The 16,572-nt window shown below is 39.3% G+C and overlaps 1 protein-coding gene across 4 annotated transcripts in view; it reads right to left on the bottom strand.

The window, feature by feature from the left end:
- ARHGAP6 (Rho GTPase activating protein 6) overlaps positions 1 to 16,104 on the bottom strand; it is a 372,896-nt gene extending 356,792 nt beyond the window's left edge. For all 4 annotated transcript variants that reach the window (XM_070750824.1, XM_070750826.1, XM_070750825.1 and 1 more), the window contains exon 1: positions 15,114 to 16,104. In XM_070750824.1, the coding sequence (XP_070606925.1) occupies positions 15,114 to 15,668 (555 nt within the window). In that variant the 5' untranslated portion in view covers positions 15,669 to 16,104. The remainder of the gene's footprint in view (positions 1 to 15,113) is intronic.
- Positions 16,105 to 16,572: the final 468 nt, after the last annotated feature.

The raw sequence follows: 16,572 nt of genomic DNA, 5'->3' as shown, positions 1-16,572 counted from the left end.
TTCCCTTCAAATTTCATAGATAGGGTTGCAAATAAAAATAATAGAAATAATCTCTTGCTTCCCTAACCCGGTTAAATTTGTTATTGGCAAAGATAAATATCTGATTGTAATATTTGTGTCTCTTAAAAGTTTTTCCCCCATCACACTCTAGAATAAATTTTTAAAAGCATGTTTCTACAAGTAATTATCCTTGTATATACATAATTTGATTTCATTGGCTGACAAATGCATCTTTGAGTCAAATAGCAGGCTGGCAATAGTTTGCTTGCTAAGTTCTACAGAGACACCAAATCACTAATAAATAGCAAATAATTTATGTGTCTTTATTCTCTAAACATACAGAAATTAGCTGGATACGCTCATCATGTTGAACATTTGTTTTGGTTTTGGCTTGCAACAATGAACATATTCATTATGGTTTGTAAATTATAATTAATGTCTTAGCAGGATGTATGAACCAAGTGACTGTGTTAGTACCATCTTTCTACATATTGTTCTGAAATCTAAAAGACAAGGAAGCTTTAAAATGACAAAAACTTTAATAAAATGAACTTCAGTACAATCTTATATAATAATCATCATAAATCAATTTCTCTCCATATTTGGGTTCCTTTATTTCTCCCAGTACCACTTTAGCAAATTAATAAATCCGTATTTTTTAAACTATTTGTAACATTTTGAAATTCAGTGTTTTACAACAGTCTATTTTGATATGTTTACTGTTCAGCAATTTATCAAAATGTCTTAATATTAAATATGCCTTCATCTAATTCAAGCAATTTAATGAAGTACAAACAGTTGCCATGAGACTAGTCATCTTGAGAAGCACATAATGAAGTTATGCTTTATGAAACAGCAGGTACACCAACAGACTATTAAAATCTATCCTGAGACCTCTCTAGCTGCTCTTAATATACTTGATAATCTCCAAATGTTAACAGCTGAAGAATATGAGACTGCTAAATCCCAGTGGTGTGTTTTAAATATCTAGACATGATTTTCCAAGACACAGAAAAGTCTTATATTTTATAAAGTATGTATATATGTATGTATGTATGTATATTATGTATGTATGTTATGTATGTTATGTATGTATGAATGTATGCATGCATGCATGCAGCACGCACACACGCATGCACATATGTGGCATGCTGGGTGTTATATGATGCTTCAAGGTTTAGTGGTTTATACTTCCCCAAATGCTCAAAGGAGCTTATCAGCTATAATGTTCCTTTTTTACACAGAGTATCCCTACTATGATAAATAGCTAAGTCCAGGAACTGTCACATCTCCTCCATGATCTGCAGTTTGATGTGTGACCCCGCAGTCACACTGAGGGTAGGATATTATGCCCCATATATACAAAGAGCTTCAGTAGACACTATGTGAGGTGTGAATCCTATTCAAGATTGTCCATTGCTGACATGGTAGTTCAAAGCCTTTGTGGTCATTTATATATTTTTATATATTTGAGACTTCCAGTTGATAAATGAGGAAGGTCAACATGCATAGGTAGAAGTGAGTTGTTCATAATTTTTCTGTATTCTGTCACTAGTGCATCTTGCCTTCATAAAGTTGGTGATGCTATATGGTTCAGAACAGGAAGCAAATGTTGGAGTGGTTTTAATATATCCACTTATAACCCTTATGGTTTCTTTGAGGCTGACATCTAACTTACTAGTATGGCAGCTATTAAGCCATGGAGGGGCACAGTATTTTGTTGCCAAGTATTATAGCCCTAGTGCTGAAAACTTAAGGGTGGCAGCTGAACCTACCCTCTGGAGTATGTTGTTCCTAGTATTATTTTTGGAAAATTACCCAAAATATTATCCTCCACACTAAAGCAGGGTTGACTATGGAGCAATAATAACTAAGACACTAATAACATTAATTAATAGTTAACATTTGTAAATTTAACCCTGATAACCTTGATTAACAATCCTCTAGCTTCCAAGATATTGGAAGCTAAAGGGAGGCTGCCATGCTATTGATGGTCTCCTCAATTGCTATTGGTGTTAAGACTACAAAAAGGCACATCTCAGATAAAGGATCCAGGATATGGAAAACCCAATTAGGGAACCAATTAGCCAGCTAGATGTCATGATCAGTTTATTACATATTACAGATATACATACCATATTTTTCGGAGTACAAGACATACTCTGGGCGGTGAATATAAACATTGTTTATATTATAAACAATATAAAACAGTATAACAATATAAGACAATATAACAATATAAAACCATTCAAGCATTCATTCTATAAAAGCATTCATTACTTCTGGCTGGAGCTGAATGGTGTAGCTCAACCACCCCAGGCCTGCCGGCAAGACCAGGTTTTCAAGGCCTGTTGTTATCCAGTCCAAATAAAATTGCATTTGGAAGTTTCTGTTTACGTTCAACAGCATTTTGTACTACTGTGCTTCATACAACATCATCTAAAACTTACTCCAAGAAATCCTAGATTTAAAAGATTCCTTGCGTTAACAGAATCTGCTTCTAAAAGCCTGCGTTACTTAATTATTGATTTTTGCTCAGTTGTACTGTGATTTCTAGAGAGCTTCTTCGTAACAATACATTTTCCTACTTATAGCTCAGTGCATTAGGGGGATGTCTGTCTGAGCTGCTTTCAAATATTATATGGCTGTTGTGGACTTAAAATATGTTTTGCTTCTTTTCATTTTGGCAACACAGCTGGTATATTTCCATCCACATCATATTCTTACTCTCTGCAGGACTTCTTAATGCTTTTTGTTGTAGATAATTTTTCTTCATTTGCTGTTGTTTTTAACTTGTATTCACTATACTGTTACGTGCCTTCTATGGCAATTTAAACTGCATATAAATGGAGTGAAATAATAAATATAATCAAACTAATGTTGAATGCATCCAAATTTTCCATGTAATTTTATACAGTTCATCTGCAATTAAATGCCATTTAGTCTTAATTAGCTTAGCCAATAGTCTTAATATTTTACTATATTTACGCACTATAAATTATAAATACTGTACATATTAGTAATTTAATATACGTTTTTGGTATTTTATGTACTCTCTTCCTCTTTAGCTTTGTATAGATATCTTCTTATAATGTTGTATGACTTCTTATAATGTTGACCACAATAAAGGCATTTTTTTAAAAATCACTCCAAGAACCGTGGAATCCTCTCTCAAGATCATTGTATTTGTGAAACAAAAACCAGCTGAAAATTTACAGTGATATTATAAGTCCAACAATTTGCAGGGTTTTTTCCTAAAGAAGCTACCTGATATAAGCAGTTCAATGTAACAAGAAATAGACAGCTGAACACCTGATCAGATTTGTCGTGAAACATTAGTGATAAAACTCTAAAATCAGACAGCTTTTTTATTTTACTGTCTTGCAAAAATTCTTTTTTATGAATATATTTTACAAACCATTTCTTACGAAAGAATATTCTGAAGTCAAAACAGACAATATGGTACATTTTAGATGGGAGACATATAGGTGCAGCTCTTTGGTTTTCATGTGTGAGGATACATTGTTGATGTCAGTTCCAAAATCCTCTTCTTGACAATTTCAGCATATGCTAGCAACTGGTGCACAAAACTGTTGACACTATTATTAAATGTCTGGAATTTAACATGGACTGATGAAGATTTCCAACTGTTGCAGTCTGAGGCAGGGGTTACTTTCATTTTTTTTAAAAAGGGGGGGGGGAAGCTCAGCTTTTTATGGATGTGGCAACTTTACATTTCTGTCAGCTTCAGAGCCTCATTTCCTCATTACTCATTAAATATTACTGTTATGAAAATTTTTGGTTTTTAAACAGTAACTTGAATATAGCAGAAATAATTAGCCCCACGGGGATATTAGTGGTTACTATTTTGCATTCACATTATGTAAGAAGGGTTCTGTATGCTCATTTATGGAATAAATCGAGCCTACAAACACACCTTTGAACTTTAAGGAACACCCTGCTACTAGAAGTGAAGTGAAGCCCTACATGGCATAGGATCTGCAGGACATCTACCACTGTTACTAGTTCAGATGAGGTGAGCACATTCCTATTCTCTTCCCTTTAACATCACCATCACTGGGAGCTAGCAAGCATGCCTTTAGTGTGGCAGCTCCTGCCCTATAGATACTGTTCCTCTTAAGTCCAACAGGCCTTTTTCTCCTAACCTTCCAAAAAGCACCAAAGACCTGGCGTTTCCTTCAAGTGAGAGCATTTTACGAGGAACTTTATGTTGAAAGTTTTAACTTTGTTGTCAGTTTTTCCAATGTTTATCATTTTAATATATTTTTGTATTATGTTGTTATAATTTCTGACTGGGGAACACCCAACCACCCCGAGTTCAATATAAGATGAGCAAAGTTTTAAATAAATAAATATTATATGTAGAATATAATTTCCAATAATTTTCCCTGGTACATCTTTTAATAAGTTGTATGAATAAATAATAAGCATATACTTAATGAAAGAACACATTTTAGAACTTGTAAAAAGCTTCTATACTTTTAGGAACATTGTCACTTGAGAGAGAAATGCAAGTTGTTTCTTTTTTTAAAAAAATGCAAATCCTACAAGAAATTTTTAATAAATAACTACCATATTTTTTGCACTATAAGAAACTCTGGACCATAAGATGCACATATCTTTTGAGGAAGAAAAGAAGAAAAAAAATCTGCCTCTGCCTCCCAGCATCCATCAGTATTCATCTGGCTAGCATCCTTGCAGCAAACAGCCTGGCCAGCTTCAGCATGTTATTGCAGCCTGATTTAGCATAATCAGCTGATTGGCAGTTGGATCGGCCTCCCAGAATACCACTGATCAGCTATTCCAGGCCACAGGGATCGCTGCCACCTATTGCTGCATCTGGCTATTCTGTTTTCAGCTTCTGAGGCCCATTTTCAGCCTCTGCACGTCCAGTTTTCAGCCCATTCCAGGTGTCAGGGATTGCCAATGCCTGGATTGGGCCAAAAATGGGATGCCCTGAGGCCGAAAATGGGGCGCATGGAGGCCGAAAACAGCCAAAGAGTGGGAGCCAGCGGATGGGCATGGTTTCGGCAATATTTGTTCTATAAGACGCACAGACATTTCCACCCAGTTTAGGGAAGGGAATGTGCCTCTTATAGACTGAAATATAAGGTAATTCATTGTCTTCCTTTCCATTTAATCTTGTTCATCACCCAAAATAAAAACAATTTCCATTCTGATTCCTCCCAACTCTGCTTTTTCTTTTTTCCAATTAAAACCCTGCTGTTCTGTTTCGGGTCTATTTGACCCGAAGCCAAGTTTGAGTCCCTGTAAAAAATTTTCCCTGCATATCTGAAACTTGAAATTTCATGACTGTTCATCATTTCAGGGGTTCTCTCTATGAGAATTTTTTTGGGGGGGTGGCGGGCTTAGTTTTTGCTGGGCAAAAAAAGTTAAAAATCTTCTGTTCCCGGGTCACCCTGACCCGGACCGAAAACTCTTCATTTGCAGTGCTTATGTTTGGTCTTTTTGAAAGCTTTTTTCACTTGGAAAGTAGTCTGAACATTTCTGCACACAATGATATGAAAATTGAAATGAAAAAAGTAAATCTTATTGGTTTATTTTGCTGATATAATGTACGCCCCCCCCCCCCCGTTTTTGTGAAAGTTTTTTCAATTTATGGATAGTTTTGCTTGCAAAATGCATTCTATTTTACTGAAGTTGGTGTGGGATTGGTAGCTTGAACATTTCTGAATATAAGAAAAATATAAAGGAACTGAAAAAAATGATTCTTACTGGTTTTTTAACATCAGAAATAAGCCCCCCCCCCTCAGCTGCTTGCAACCATTTTCACTTTTTATTTTTTTATGCTCCAAATCCGAAATATTCTTTAAAATCTTAGGCATTCATTTACTCAATTTAACAATGCTGATCATCAAAAAAATATTTGTGGGGGTGGGGGAAAAATTTTTTTTCTGGGCAAAAAAAAAGTCACGTTTAGTCTGTTCGGGTCATATAGACCCGGACCAAAATGATTTTTTTTAGGTACTTGAATTTGGTCTTTTTGAAAACTTTTTCAACTGGAAAACTAGTTTGAACATTTATGAACATAATGATATGAAAATTGAACTGGAAAAATTGAGACTTATATTTTAATTTTGATCAAAAAGCCCCTCCCCCCATCATTTCTGAATTTCGTGTCAATTTCTATTTTTTAAGGCTACAAATCCCCAAGGAATTTTCCCCCAAAAGGTTTGATATACTAAATTGAACATTTATGAATATAAGAAAAATATAAATGAACTGGAAAAATGGTTCTTATTGGTTTATTTTTGCCACAAAAGGGCCACCCCCCCCCCTCGGCCTTGCTGTGTGCCATTATTGTCACTTTTTATACATATTTGGCTAGAAATATTTGGAATATCCTTTTGAAAATCAACCACATTGTAGCCAGAGAACTAATTTTATGAAACAAATCCATTTTACTAAAAAAAAGTATGTAAGTTTGAAATTAACAGCATAATTTTTATATAAATTGAAATAATTGAACATGGGGGGAGGCATACATTTATGTGCAAAATAAACCAATATGCATCAATTTTTCCAGTTCAATTTTCATATCATTATGTTCAGAAATGTTCAAGCTACCAATCCCACACCAACCTTAGTAAAATAGAATGTATTTTGCTAGCAAAACTATCCATAAAGTGAAGACTATTTAAAAAAAACGGGGGGGGGTGTGCATTTCATCAACAAAATAAACCAATATGCATCAATTTTTCCAGTTCAATTTTCATATCATTATGTTCAGAAATGTTCAAGCTACCAATCCCACACCAACTTTAGTAAAATAGAATGTATTTTGCAGGCATAATTATCAATAAACCTAAAATAAATTCACAAAAATGGGGGGGAGGCATATTTATGTGCAAAATAAACCAATAAGGATTAATTTCTTCAGTTCAATTTTCATATCATTGTGTGCAGAAATGTTCAGACTACTTTCCAAGTGAAAAAAGTATTCAAATTGACCAAACATAAGCACTGCAAATGAAGAGTTTTCGGTCCGGGTCAGGGTGACCCGGGAACAGAAGATTTGTAACTTTTTTTAAATAGAACAGCAGGGTTAAAATAAACTACTATTGGCTTTGTCTAAAGATAAAGATAAGTCTGGAAAACAACTTGCTTTTCCTTTTTGCACAAGAGAGTAAGTCTCAGCCCTATGTTCATGCAGAAATAATCACAGAAGCCTCCAGAGCTTAACTTCAATGCCTGAACTTTCTTCCTCATTCCAACTGAAGACTAAACTCATGGTTTTAATGCCTATCTGCTTGTTTTTTCTAATCTACCCTAATATAAAGTTCACTGTTTTGGGATGACCTTTGAATTGAATAAATAAAGGTTCTACCTAACTAAGGGTTTAGATTTATCCTTATGGCCAACTGAGCTATATTTATTTTATAAATAAAATTAATTAGATCCTTAGCCTAAATGCATAAGTAATACGGCCTATGCAGAACACAACAGCATTTACATATTTGTAACAGTTTTATCTTCAAAATTCTTACATATATTGTATCACCTGTAACAGAGATTAGCCAGAGACCATACCATTGCCATTTCCTTCTCCTTCTTGCCAGTGCTGGCTGGGAGACGTTTTACTCTGCACTTACGTCTTACTCATGCTAAGAGAGTTGTGAAGGCATTGCCAAAAATGGCTACAGAAGGATGTGGCAAATTGTTATCTCCTTTTCTCAGGCTAGCCAGGGGGATATATTTCATTTTGAAATTACAAGCTAGTGGATTTGGAGGGAGGAGTGCACCACATTCAGCCAGTACGTTGTAGATTTACCCTGACCTTATAATGGAGGAAGAGGAGGTGAACAAAAAGGAGAGCTCAGTAGGAAGTTCTAGATTAAATAGATTTTATCCAGTTATTTTACTGAAATTATACTGCTGCTGTAATAGAAATGCACTATTATTGGCAACATTCAGTCTTGAAAAACTATGGTATTGTGCTCTGGAAACAGTTCCTAGAATAGCATCTTAGTGTGGCTAAAAAGGCCAATCTGAGAGTGGCAATCCCTTCCACACTGAGGGCAGATCCATTCTGCCCCCTGCCTGGTCCCCAGATTTCGCTGGATCTGGAACTGCCTCTTTGCCTCAGCCTGCCGAACAAGTGTCTCCCCGAAATGGAGAAGGCCATGCTGCGTCTTTAGCCTCCAAGCTGAACGATCACAGCTCAAGGTTTCCCAGCTGTTAATGTCCATTCCCAAGGCCTTTCAATCCCTTTTACAGATATCCTTATATCACAGCTGTGGTCTCTCTCTGGGCACTTTCCCTGCACTAGTTCACCATATAGGAGATTTTTGAGAATCTGCCCATCATCCATTCTCACATGCCCAAGCTAGTGAAGATGTGGCTGTTTCAATAGTGTATACATGCTAGAAATTCCAGCACATTTCAAAACTGTACTATTTGGTACTTTGTCATGCCAGATGATGCCAAGGATACTTCTGAGACAGCACACATGGAAGGTATTCAACTTTCTCTCTTGCTGTACATAAAAGGTCAAAGACTCACTGCAATACAGGAAAGTGCTCAAGACACAGGCGCTATAAACCTGGCTCTTTGTATGTGCTGTCAGCTTCTTATTAAGCCATAGCCTCTTTGTGGTGGCCACTTTACCAATACATTTATTCAGCTCAGTATCTAGAGAGAGTATCGGCGATGGTTGAGCCAAGATACATAAAGTCATAAATGACCTCCAATTCTTGTGCAAAGATTGTAATATGGGCAGGTGAATCCATGTCCTGACCCATGACTTGCATTTTTTAGGATGATTGTTAATCCAAAATCTTGGCAGACCTTGCTAAAACAGTCAATGAGTTGTTGAAGGTCTTCAGCAGAAGGATCAGTAACGGCAGCATTGTCAGCGAAGAAGAATCCCTTAAGCATTGCAGCTGGACTTTAGATTTTGCTCTCAATCTAGAGAGGCTAAAGTGTTTTCTGTCTGATCTGGTCTGGAGATAGACTCCTTCTGTTACAGTTCCAAAAACATGCTTCAGCATGACAGCAAAAAAGATCCTGAGTAGTGCTGGCACTACGCAACCCTGTTTCACTCCACTTTGAATTTCAAAGGAATCTGATGTTAAGCCATCAAAAACTACTGTGCCCTTCATACCTGATGATGTTGAGGAGCTGGGGTGGACAGCTGATCTCAAGGAGGATTTTATAAAGGCCATCCCTACTACCAAGGTCAAAAGCTTTCGTAAGATCTATAAAAGCCACAAGAAGTGGCTGTCTTTGTTCCCTACAATTTTCCTGCAACTGTCTAAGAGAAAATACCATATTGGTAGTAGACCTGTTGGCTCAGAATCCACATTGTGATTCTGGATATATTCTCTCTGCAAGCAACTGGAACTTCTTTAATATGACACGGGCAAGTAACTTCATTACCACAGTAGGAAGAGAGATGCTGCGATAGTTGTTACAGTAGCTCCTGTCACCTTGGTTCTTATATAGTGTGATGATATTTGTTGTGAGCCGCCCCGAGGCTTCGGAGAGGGGCGGCATACAAATCTAATAAATAATAATAATAATAATTATTATTATTATTATTATTATTATTATCCATCATGTCCTGCAGTACTCTATCTTCTCTCCAACAGAGACAGAAATTGCATGCAGTTCTGCAGGGATGATCTCTTTGCAGATTGCTGTATGCAATCTTCAAAACTTCAGCAAAGATATTATCTTTCCCGGGTGCCTTGCCTGAGGCAAGGGAGTCCAGAGCTGCGTTTTTACCGTATTTTTAAAGTATAAGACGCACATTAGTTTTGGGGGAGGAAAATAGGGAAAAGAATCTGCTTACCAGGTATTCATCAGGCTAGCATCCTTAATCTGGTCAGCTCCAGCACATCATTTTATCCCCTGGTTAGGGCTTTAAAAAAATATTCAGAGAGCGTAACAATGAAAGAGCTTGAAAGCTGGTAAGAGCTGGGAATATTGTTAGCACCTGTTTAAGAGTTGGAAAGAAACTTATTTGGAGCAAGTTAGAGAAATGAAAAAAACCCTGCATAGACTTAGGGCTTGGAAAACATTCTTTGCAGAGAGAAACAATGAAAGAGCCTGCAAAGTAAGAGTTGGGAAGATCGTTAGCAGCTAGTTACAGCTGAACCCCCCTACATTCAGAGTATAAGACGCACCCAAATTATCAGCCTCTTTTAGGGGGAAAAAAGGTACATCTTATTCTCTGAAAAATATGATAGTTCCTCTAAGGTTGGCTCACTGTCAAGCTCCTCCAACATAGGCAGGCACTCAATGCCATTCAAAGCCTTATCAGTTATCACATTTTCTCTAGAATATAACTCATAGTAGTGCTGCACTCTACGTGCCATTTGCTGCATTCTGTCCTAGATAACCTCACCTGTAGCAGACTTCAAAGAAGCAGATTTCTTCTGTGTTAGTTCTAAGGCCTGCTTGATGCCATCATACATCCCCTTGTTACCTGTGTCAGCTGCGATCTGGATCCGAGAGCAAAGCTGCAACCAATAGTCATTTGCACATCTCCTGGCCGCCTGTTTGTACTTTGCTATGAGCAGCCCGCAGAACCTGCAGATAGCACATACAGGAGCAGGCTTGATATGCAATCAGCGCTCTCCTTTTTTCCTCAATGGCTGGTGTCAGATCCTTTGAGTGGGCTTCAAACCAATCTGTAGTCTTTCTGATCTTACCAAATACTGTACTGATAGAGCGGTGTTATAGACAGCATTTTTTAAATATTCCCACCTTTCGGACACATTTCCTTCAGTCGGGCCTCGGAGTGTTTCCTATAAATGCACCATATACACTATATGCACAATAAAAATAGGCCTAAGCTCTTGGTTCTTTTTTGTCTGCCATTAATGATAAAATTTTGTGTCAAAAATATTTTTGCTCAATGGCAAATAAATTCACACATGCAGGTTCTGCAAACCTTTATTAATTTAAACTCAATTGCAATGCTACAAGGCAACTGACAACAGAATTGCTATTGTTACGTGATACCCCAAAGTCATTAAGCAGGAAGCAGAGGGAGTCCCAGACAAAAGGGAGAAACCTGGAAGGCCTGGGCAGTCCACATGCAAGTGTGTATGGGTGTGTGTATGTGTGATGCAGTGTAGCATGAACTCAGGGAGACTGAGGCAAGAAGATGCAGGATGCATATGTGTTCTGTCGGGCTCTCTGGTAGAATCCTCCCAAAAATTCACAGGTACAAATTTCAGACACACACACGTTTGAAAATTAAAAACAATGTTCTTTATAATGAAAATTCACTTAAACTAAGCCCTCTTTTGGTATAGCAAAGAGCACTGGTCTCCAAACAAACTGGTAATTTATACAAGTCCCTTATCAGTTCTGTGATACTTAGCTTGCAGCTGTGAGGCAATTCACAGTCCTTCTTTCGCAAAGTGAAACACACTTTGCTCTGGTTTAGTTTCAAAGCAGGGAAAAATCAGCACACACAAAAAGTCAAAGTCAGTAAAGCAGTCACGAAACACAATGATCAGATAATCCTCCACAATGGCCAAACCCACAGGCTGCTCTTTATAGCAGCCTCACTAATTACCACAGCCCCACCCAACCACAGGTGGCCTCATTTTCTTTGATAATAATCTCTCAGTTGTTGTTGCCTATGCATCGCTCTCCGCATGCATGGCTGTATCATTAACTCTTGTTCTGAATCCAAGGAGGAGCTAGATAATTGATCTCTTTCTGAGCTGTCTGCCACACTCTCCTCCTCCCTGTCACTCATGTCTTCTTGGTCAAAGGAGCCTTCATCAGCAGATTCCACGGGGGGGCGCAAAACAGGCCTGCAACATGTGGATGTCTCCCCCACATCCACAGTCCTTGGGGCAGGAGCTGGGCCAGAGCTAACCACAACAATATGTGCAAATGCAGAGAGACTATGAAAAAAGGCCATGCATGAATGTGTGCAAGCAGAGGAAGAGGGGGTGGGGTGCATGCAAGTGTATCTGGATGTACATGAGCAAGGGAAGGTAGTAAAAGGAGGATGCTGGTGGATGCACTTGTGTGCAAATGCAGGGAGACCCAGGGGAGAACTGTGGATACATGGGTGTGTAAGAGCAAGGAATCTAGGGTAGCATGGCAGTATTGGGGGCATGTGTGTGTGAGCACATGGAAGACAGGAAAAGAAGGTACAGATTACATGTTGCGAATGCAGGGAGGCCAGGGAAACGGAGAAATACGGGGTGTATGTGTGTGTGTGCAAACACTAGGATGTGAGGGAAAGAGGTCGCAGGGTGGCCAGGGAAGAAGGGCACTGGTGGGTGCATGTATATGTGAAAATTCAGGGAGACTGGGGGAAGTTACAGTTAATCAAGTATGTTAGAGTCACATAGTTGGAATGAGCCATTTAGGTATGGAGTTAAAATTATTGAGTTCAGAAAATTAGAAAATGCAGTTTAAAGCCTTCCAAATACAGATCTGCTCAAACACACTCAAAACAAAGAGGATCTTGCCATTGTCTAGGTCAGTGTTTCCCAACCTTGGCAACTTGGAGATATTTGGACTTCAACTCCCAGAATCCCCCAGCCAGCTGGCTGGGGAATTCTGGGAGTTGAAGTCCAAATATCTTCAAGTTGCCAAGGTTGGGAAACACTGGTCTAGGTAAATGACTCCACTGTCAGACTATGCTTATTTTTTGCTGACACTCAAATGAAAATTATGTTCCTGCAGCTTAAGACCATGATTTTGTAACTTGTACTCTGGCAGTTCAGAGAACAAATCATAACCTTCTTCCATGTGATAGTCCTTTTGCATACTTTACACCCATGTCACATTACTGACTCATTAAGTGTGTAACCAAGTTCTATTCCAAGATTTCTTTCAGATTTACTATCTGACAAGGAATCCATCATCCATACTCTAGCAGTTAATCTGTGCTTCTTTAAGCCGTTCCAGGCTCACTTTTTGTGGTGAAAGGGTTTGTTATCTTTATTTTTTAAATAATGTTCTTTACTTTTAAATGTGTAAGTTGCCCAGTGGATTTGGATGTTCTATAAATTACAAGGTGAATTTAAATCTGCATTTATTTCCACTAATTTTCCATACTGTATTTTCAATGCATCCTTCAGATTCTCATGATCATATTGAAGTTTGTTTTTGTAGTATTAGATATTATATCGTGTATGAGCCTTCTGCAAATCTAGTAAGATTATCCCATCTCTTTATCCAAATTTTTAATAAAAAATGTCATTTACAGTATACTGTATATTGACTTCTGTTGTCCTCTTTCTTTTGTCATTAGATTTATGATTGGCTGTTAATGGCTTAAAAAAGCCCTATCCATCTTGGTGCCTTCCTATTAGTTTGCTATGTTGCAGAATTTTGCTTACCTATTGCTAATTGGAAATAAAAAAAATGAAATCCAATGTATATTCTATATATGACTTCAGTGTGACTAGACAATAATAACAATCTAACTGCAATTTATGTACATTAATTGTATGTTTTGGGAAGTGAGTTTTTCTTTGAACACTCAAGTTTATGTTATCCATTACATGTATTTTTGTAAACTATGTGTAATTAGGACAGAACACAGTCATGCCATTACATCACCAAAGAAATGTAACCTGGCAACAAGAAAGAATAACTTGATATAGGAAGAAAAACATTCAAATTACACAGGCCTGCTAAACTCTCAGGATAAAGTTTAAACACAATTAAACAAATAAACCTGTGGGAAAGGTAGAAAAAGGAAAAAATGAAGTATCCATATTTAAGGCACACATCCAGGCAAACCTGATACAGTAGTCCCTCGCTATATTGCGCTTCACCTACTGCGGCTTCACTTCATCGCGGGTTTCTGAGGAAGTCGATCGGCAGATTTAAACAGCCCGCCGAACTCGATCAGCAGGTTTTTTTAAAAAAAATATGTATCTAAAATTGTAAATACTGCATTTAAATACTGTATCTAAAATAAATACTGTGTGGAAAGGGTTTATAAACACTTAAAACAATGAAAACTTACCAAACAATTACAATATAAATACTTAAATAAGTACTATCAGTCGATAAATTCCCCATCGCGGATTTCACCTATCGCGGCCAGGTCTGGAACGTAACATCAGCGATAGGTGAGGGACTACTGTACTGATAAAATATGTTTTTGGAGACTGTTATGATGGAGAAGGATGAGCATTCCTCACTCAACATGGGACAACAATATTCTCAGCAAGTACAGTATTTGAAGCATGTGCTTCCTTGGGCTGAATTGCAACACCCGTACACCCATTCATCATGTTAACTGACTGCTGAATCAACAAATGTCTTAAAAGGTTCTCCATGCTGTTCTGGATCCATTTTAGATTGCAAAGATCACTATGCATTTATCTAATAGTTTCATATACCTTGAGAATATGATACTTTGAGAATTACAAACCTGTTCTATAACTGAGGCGAGATTGAGGGATCCTTAGTGTTCTCTGAATTGGGTTGTTTTCTTGCAGACGGTTTCATTACCCAAGCTAGGTAACCATTTGTACATCTTTCATGGCCAAACTGTATGAATGGTGTGTATGTATGTGATTATGTCTTTTTATAATAAATTGGTTTTATCATGGGGTTAGTTTTAGATATTATATTCCACTTGTCTTATTACTTTATACTTATACTTATTACTGTATCTTTTGTATTGTATTATTATTTTGTAAGCCGCCCTTAGTCCTTCAGGATTGGGCAGCATAGAAGTGGAATGAATGAATGAATGAATGAACGAACGAACGAACGAACGAACGAACGAACGAACGAACGAACGAACGAACGAACGAACAAACAAACAAACAAACAAACAAACCATGATCGGTGTAGTTTGAGTAATGAAACTTTTGCAAGAAAACAACCATGGAGCTTAGAGAACACCAAAGACTCCTTATTTCAACCCTGAGCTACAACTATTCTCCTTTATTGAGATAAGATTATAAACTCCTTTTCCCAGATGATGATAATTACCTAAAGTCAGCAGAGTTCATAAACCAGGACATTTCAATTTAAAGTCCTCAACACATCGGCTCCTAACTGAAAAGTTTACCCGACTGTGGCGAGAGGGTCAATGATTAAATCTAAAGCTTTAAAGGCAACGCTCCTACCTCGGCTTTCCACACTACGTAGGAAGAGGAGGGACTGCTGGGCAGATGCTGTCCCTTCCTCTGCTGGAGCCACTTTCGGGGGGAAAAGAAGATGCTGTTGGCCCCGCTGCCCCCATAGCCGCCGCTGAGAGCCGAGGCTGAGGGCGCGCGCGCCAAAAAGGGCAGCTCCCACGCCGTGAGCCTCTTGCCTCGAGGGCCCTCGTAGTCGAAGTGGAAGCTGCCGGAGGGCGACTTCTCCAGGGGCGTGCTGGGCACGGAGAGCGAGAAGGCGCCGCTTTGGCTCCCGCGGGGCGGCCGCAGCAGCGCGCGCGAAGTAAAGGCCGCCAAGTATTCGGCCGAAGGACTGCTCGTCGTTTTGGCGCGCGCGAAGCGGCCCGAACTCTCCGGCGTCGTCCCTTCTTCCCCGCCGGAGCGGCCGATCACGGCGGGGTCCAGGCTGCGGGTCTGGCGAAGCCCCTGCTTGGAGAAGCTCTTGGGGCAGAGCGGAGGACTCCCGGCAGCCGCTGGTGAGGAAGAGCACGAGAAGACGCTGTTGAGCAGGCTGTGCGCGGACATCCTGAGGCGAGCGGCGCTTGCTTTCGCGCCGCTGCTGCCGCCTTTTATTCCTCAAGCTGCCGCTGCCGCCTCAAACGCTGGCGCTGGCCGGAGGACGCCGTTTGGATTTTACTCCGGCCGCCCCGCGAACCAGCGCCGAGGTCCACCCCCTCGGAGGCGCAGCGCTCCCTTGCTCGGCTGTGCTCAGCCCGTTCTCTTGCCGCAGGCCTGCAACTCCCGCGGGACGCGCGGCTCGCCTCTAGTTCATGGGCTGCGTGGCCCCACGCGTGCCTTCCGGCATCCTGGCTTGCTATTGCTAAGCCTTATTCCGTGACCGCAGCCTAATTTGGCAGGAGAAGGCGAGCCCTACCTCCTCCTCCGTGCCTTGGGCCCTCCCTCCAAGCTTGACCTTTCTGAAGTCCCCACGCTCCACCTTGGCGCGTTGTCCGCTACGGCTCCAAGAGATGCCCTAGGGCTGCGTAGCCCTCAACCACCGCCCGCTTTAAGGTTGAGCATTGGGCTGCGGGGTATTTTGCTATCAGGTCGCTATCTGGATTCAGATATGCATCAGCTTTTGGATTCAGTAAGTTCTTTGAATTATTTCTGACCAAGGTTTGATTCGGAGCTGAATTGCATTACAGATCCTGTATATTTTTATTGCCTCTCATCTTTCTGGCTGTTCTGATTTTCATTTTTGGGAACACAGTATTTTGTAATCACGGATAAACTAAATGAATAATTGTTACCTAGATGAAGACAGAGGAAATAGATAACATTCAAATGCTCTTATTTTTCCAATATTAATTAATTTTTATTCATCATTTATTTATTAGTTGGACTTGTATGCCGCCCCTCTCCGAAGACAATGGACAATGACTTTTTAGTGTTTTAAAAGACCATACAGGAAACTAACTGTCTCTGTGCA

Source organism: Erythrolamprus reginae, chromosome 4 (assembly GCF_031021105.1).
Source record: "Erythrolamprus reginae isolate rEryReg1 chromosome 4, rEryReg1.hap1, whole genome shotgun sequence".
Classification (NCBI taxonomy): Eukaryota; Metazoa; Chordata; class Lepidosauria; order Squamata; family Dipsadidae; genus Erythrolamprus; species Erythrolamprus reginae.
The sequence above is the reverse complement of the archived record's forward strand: the minus strand, read 5'-3'. Positions and strand labels throughout refer to the sequence as shown.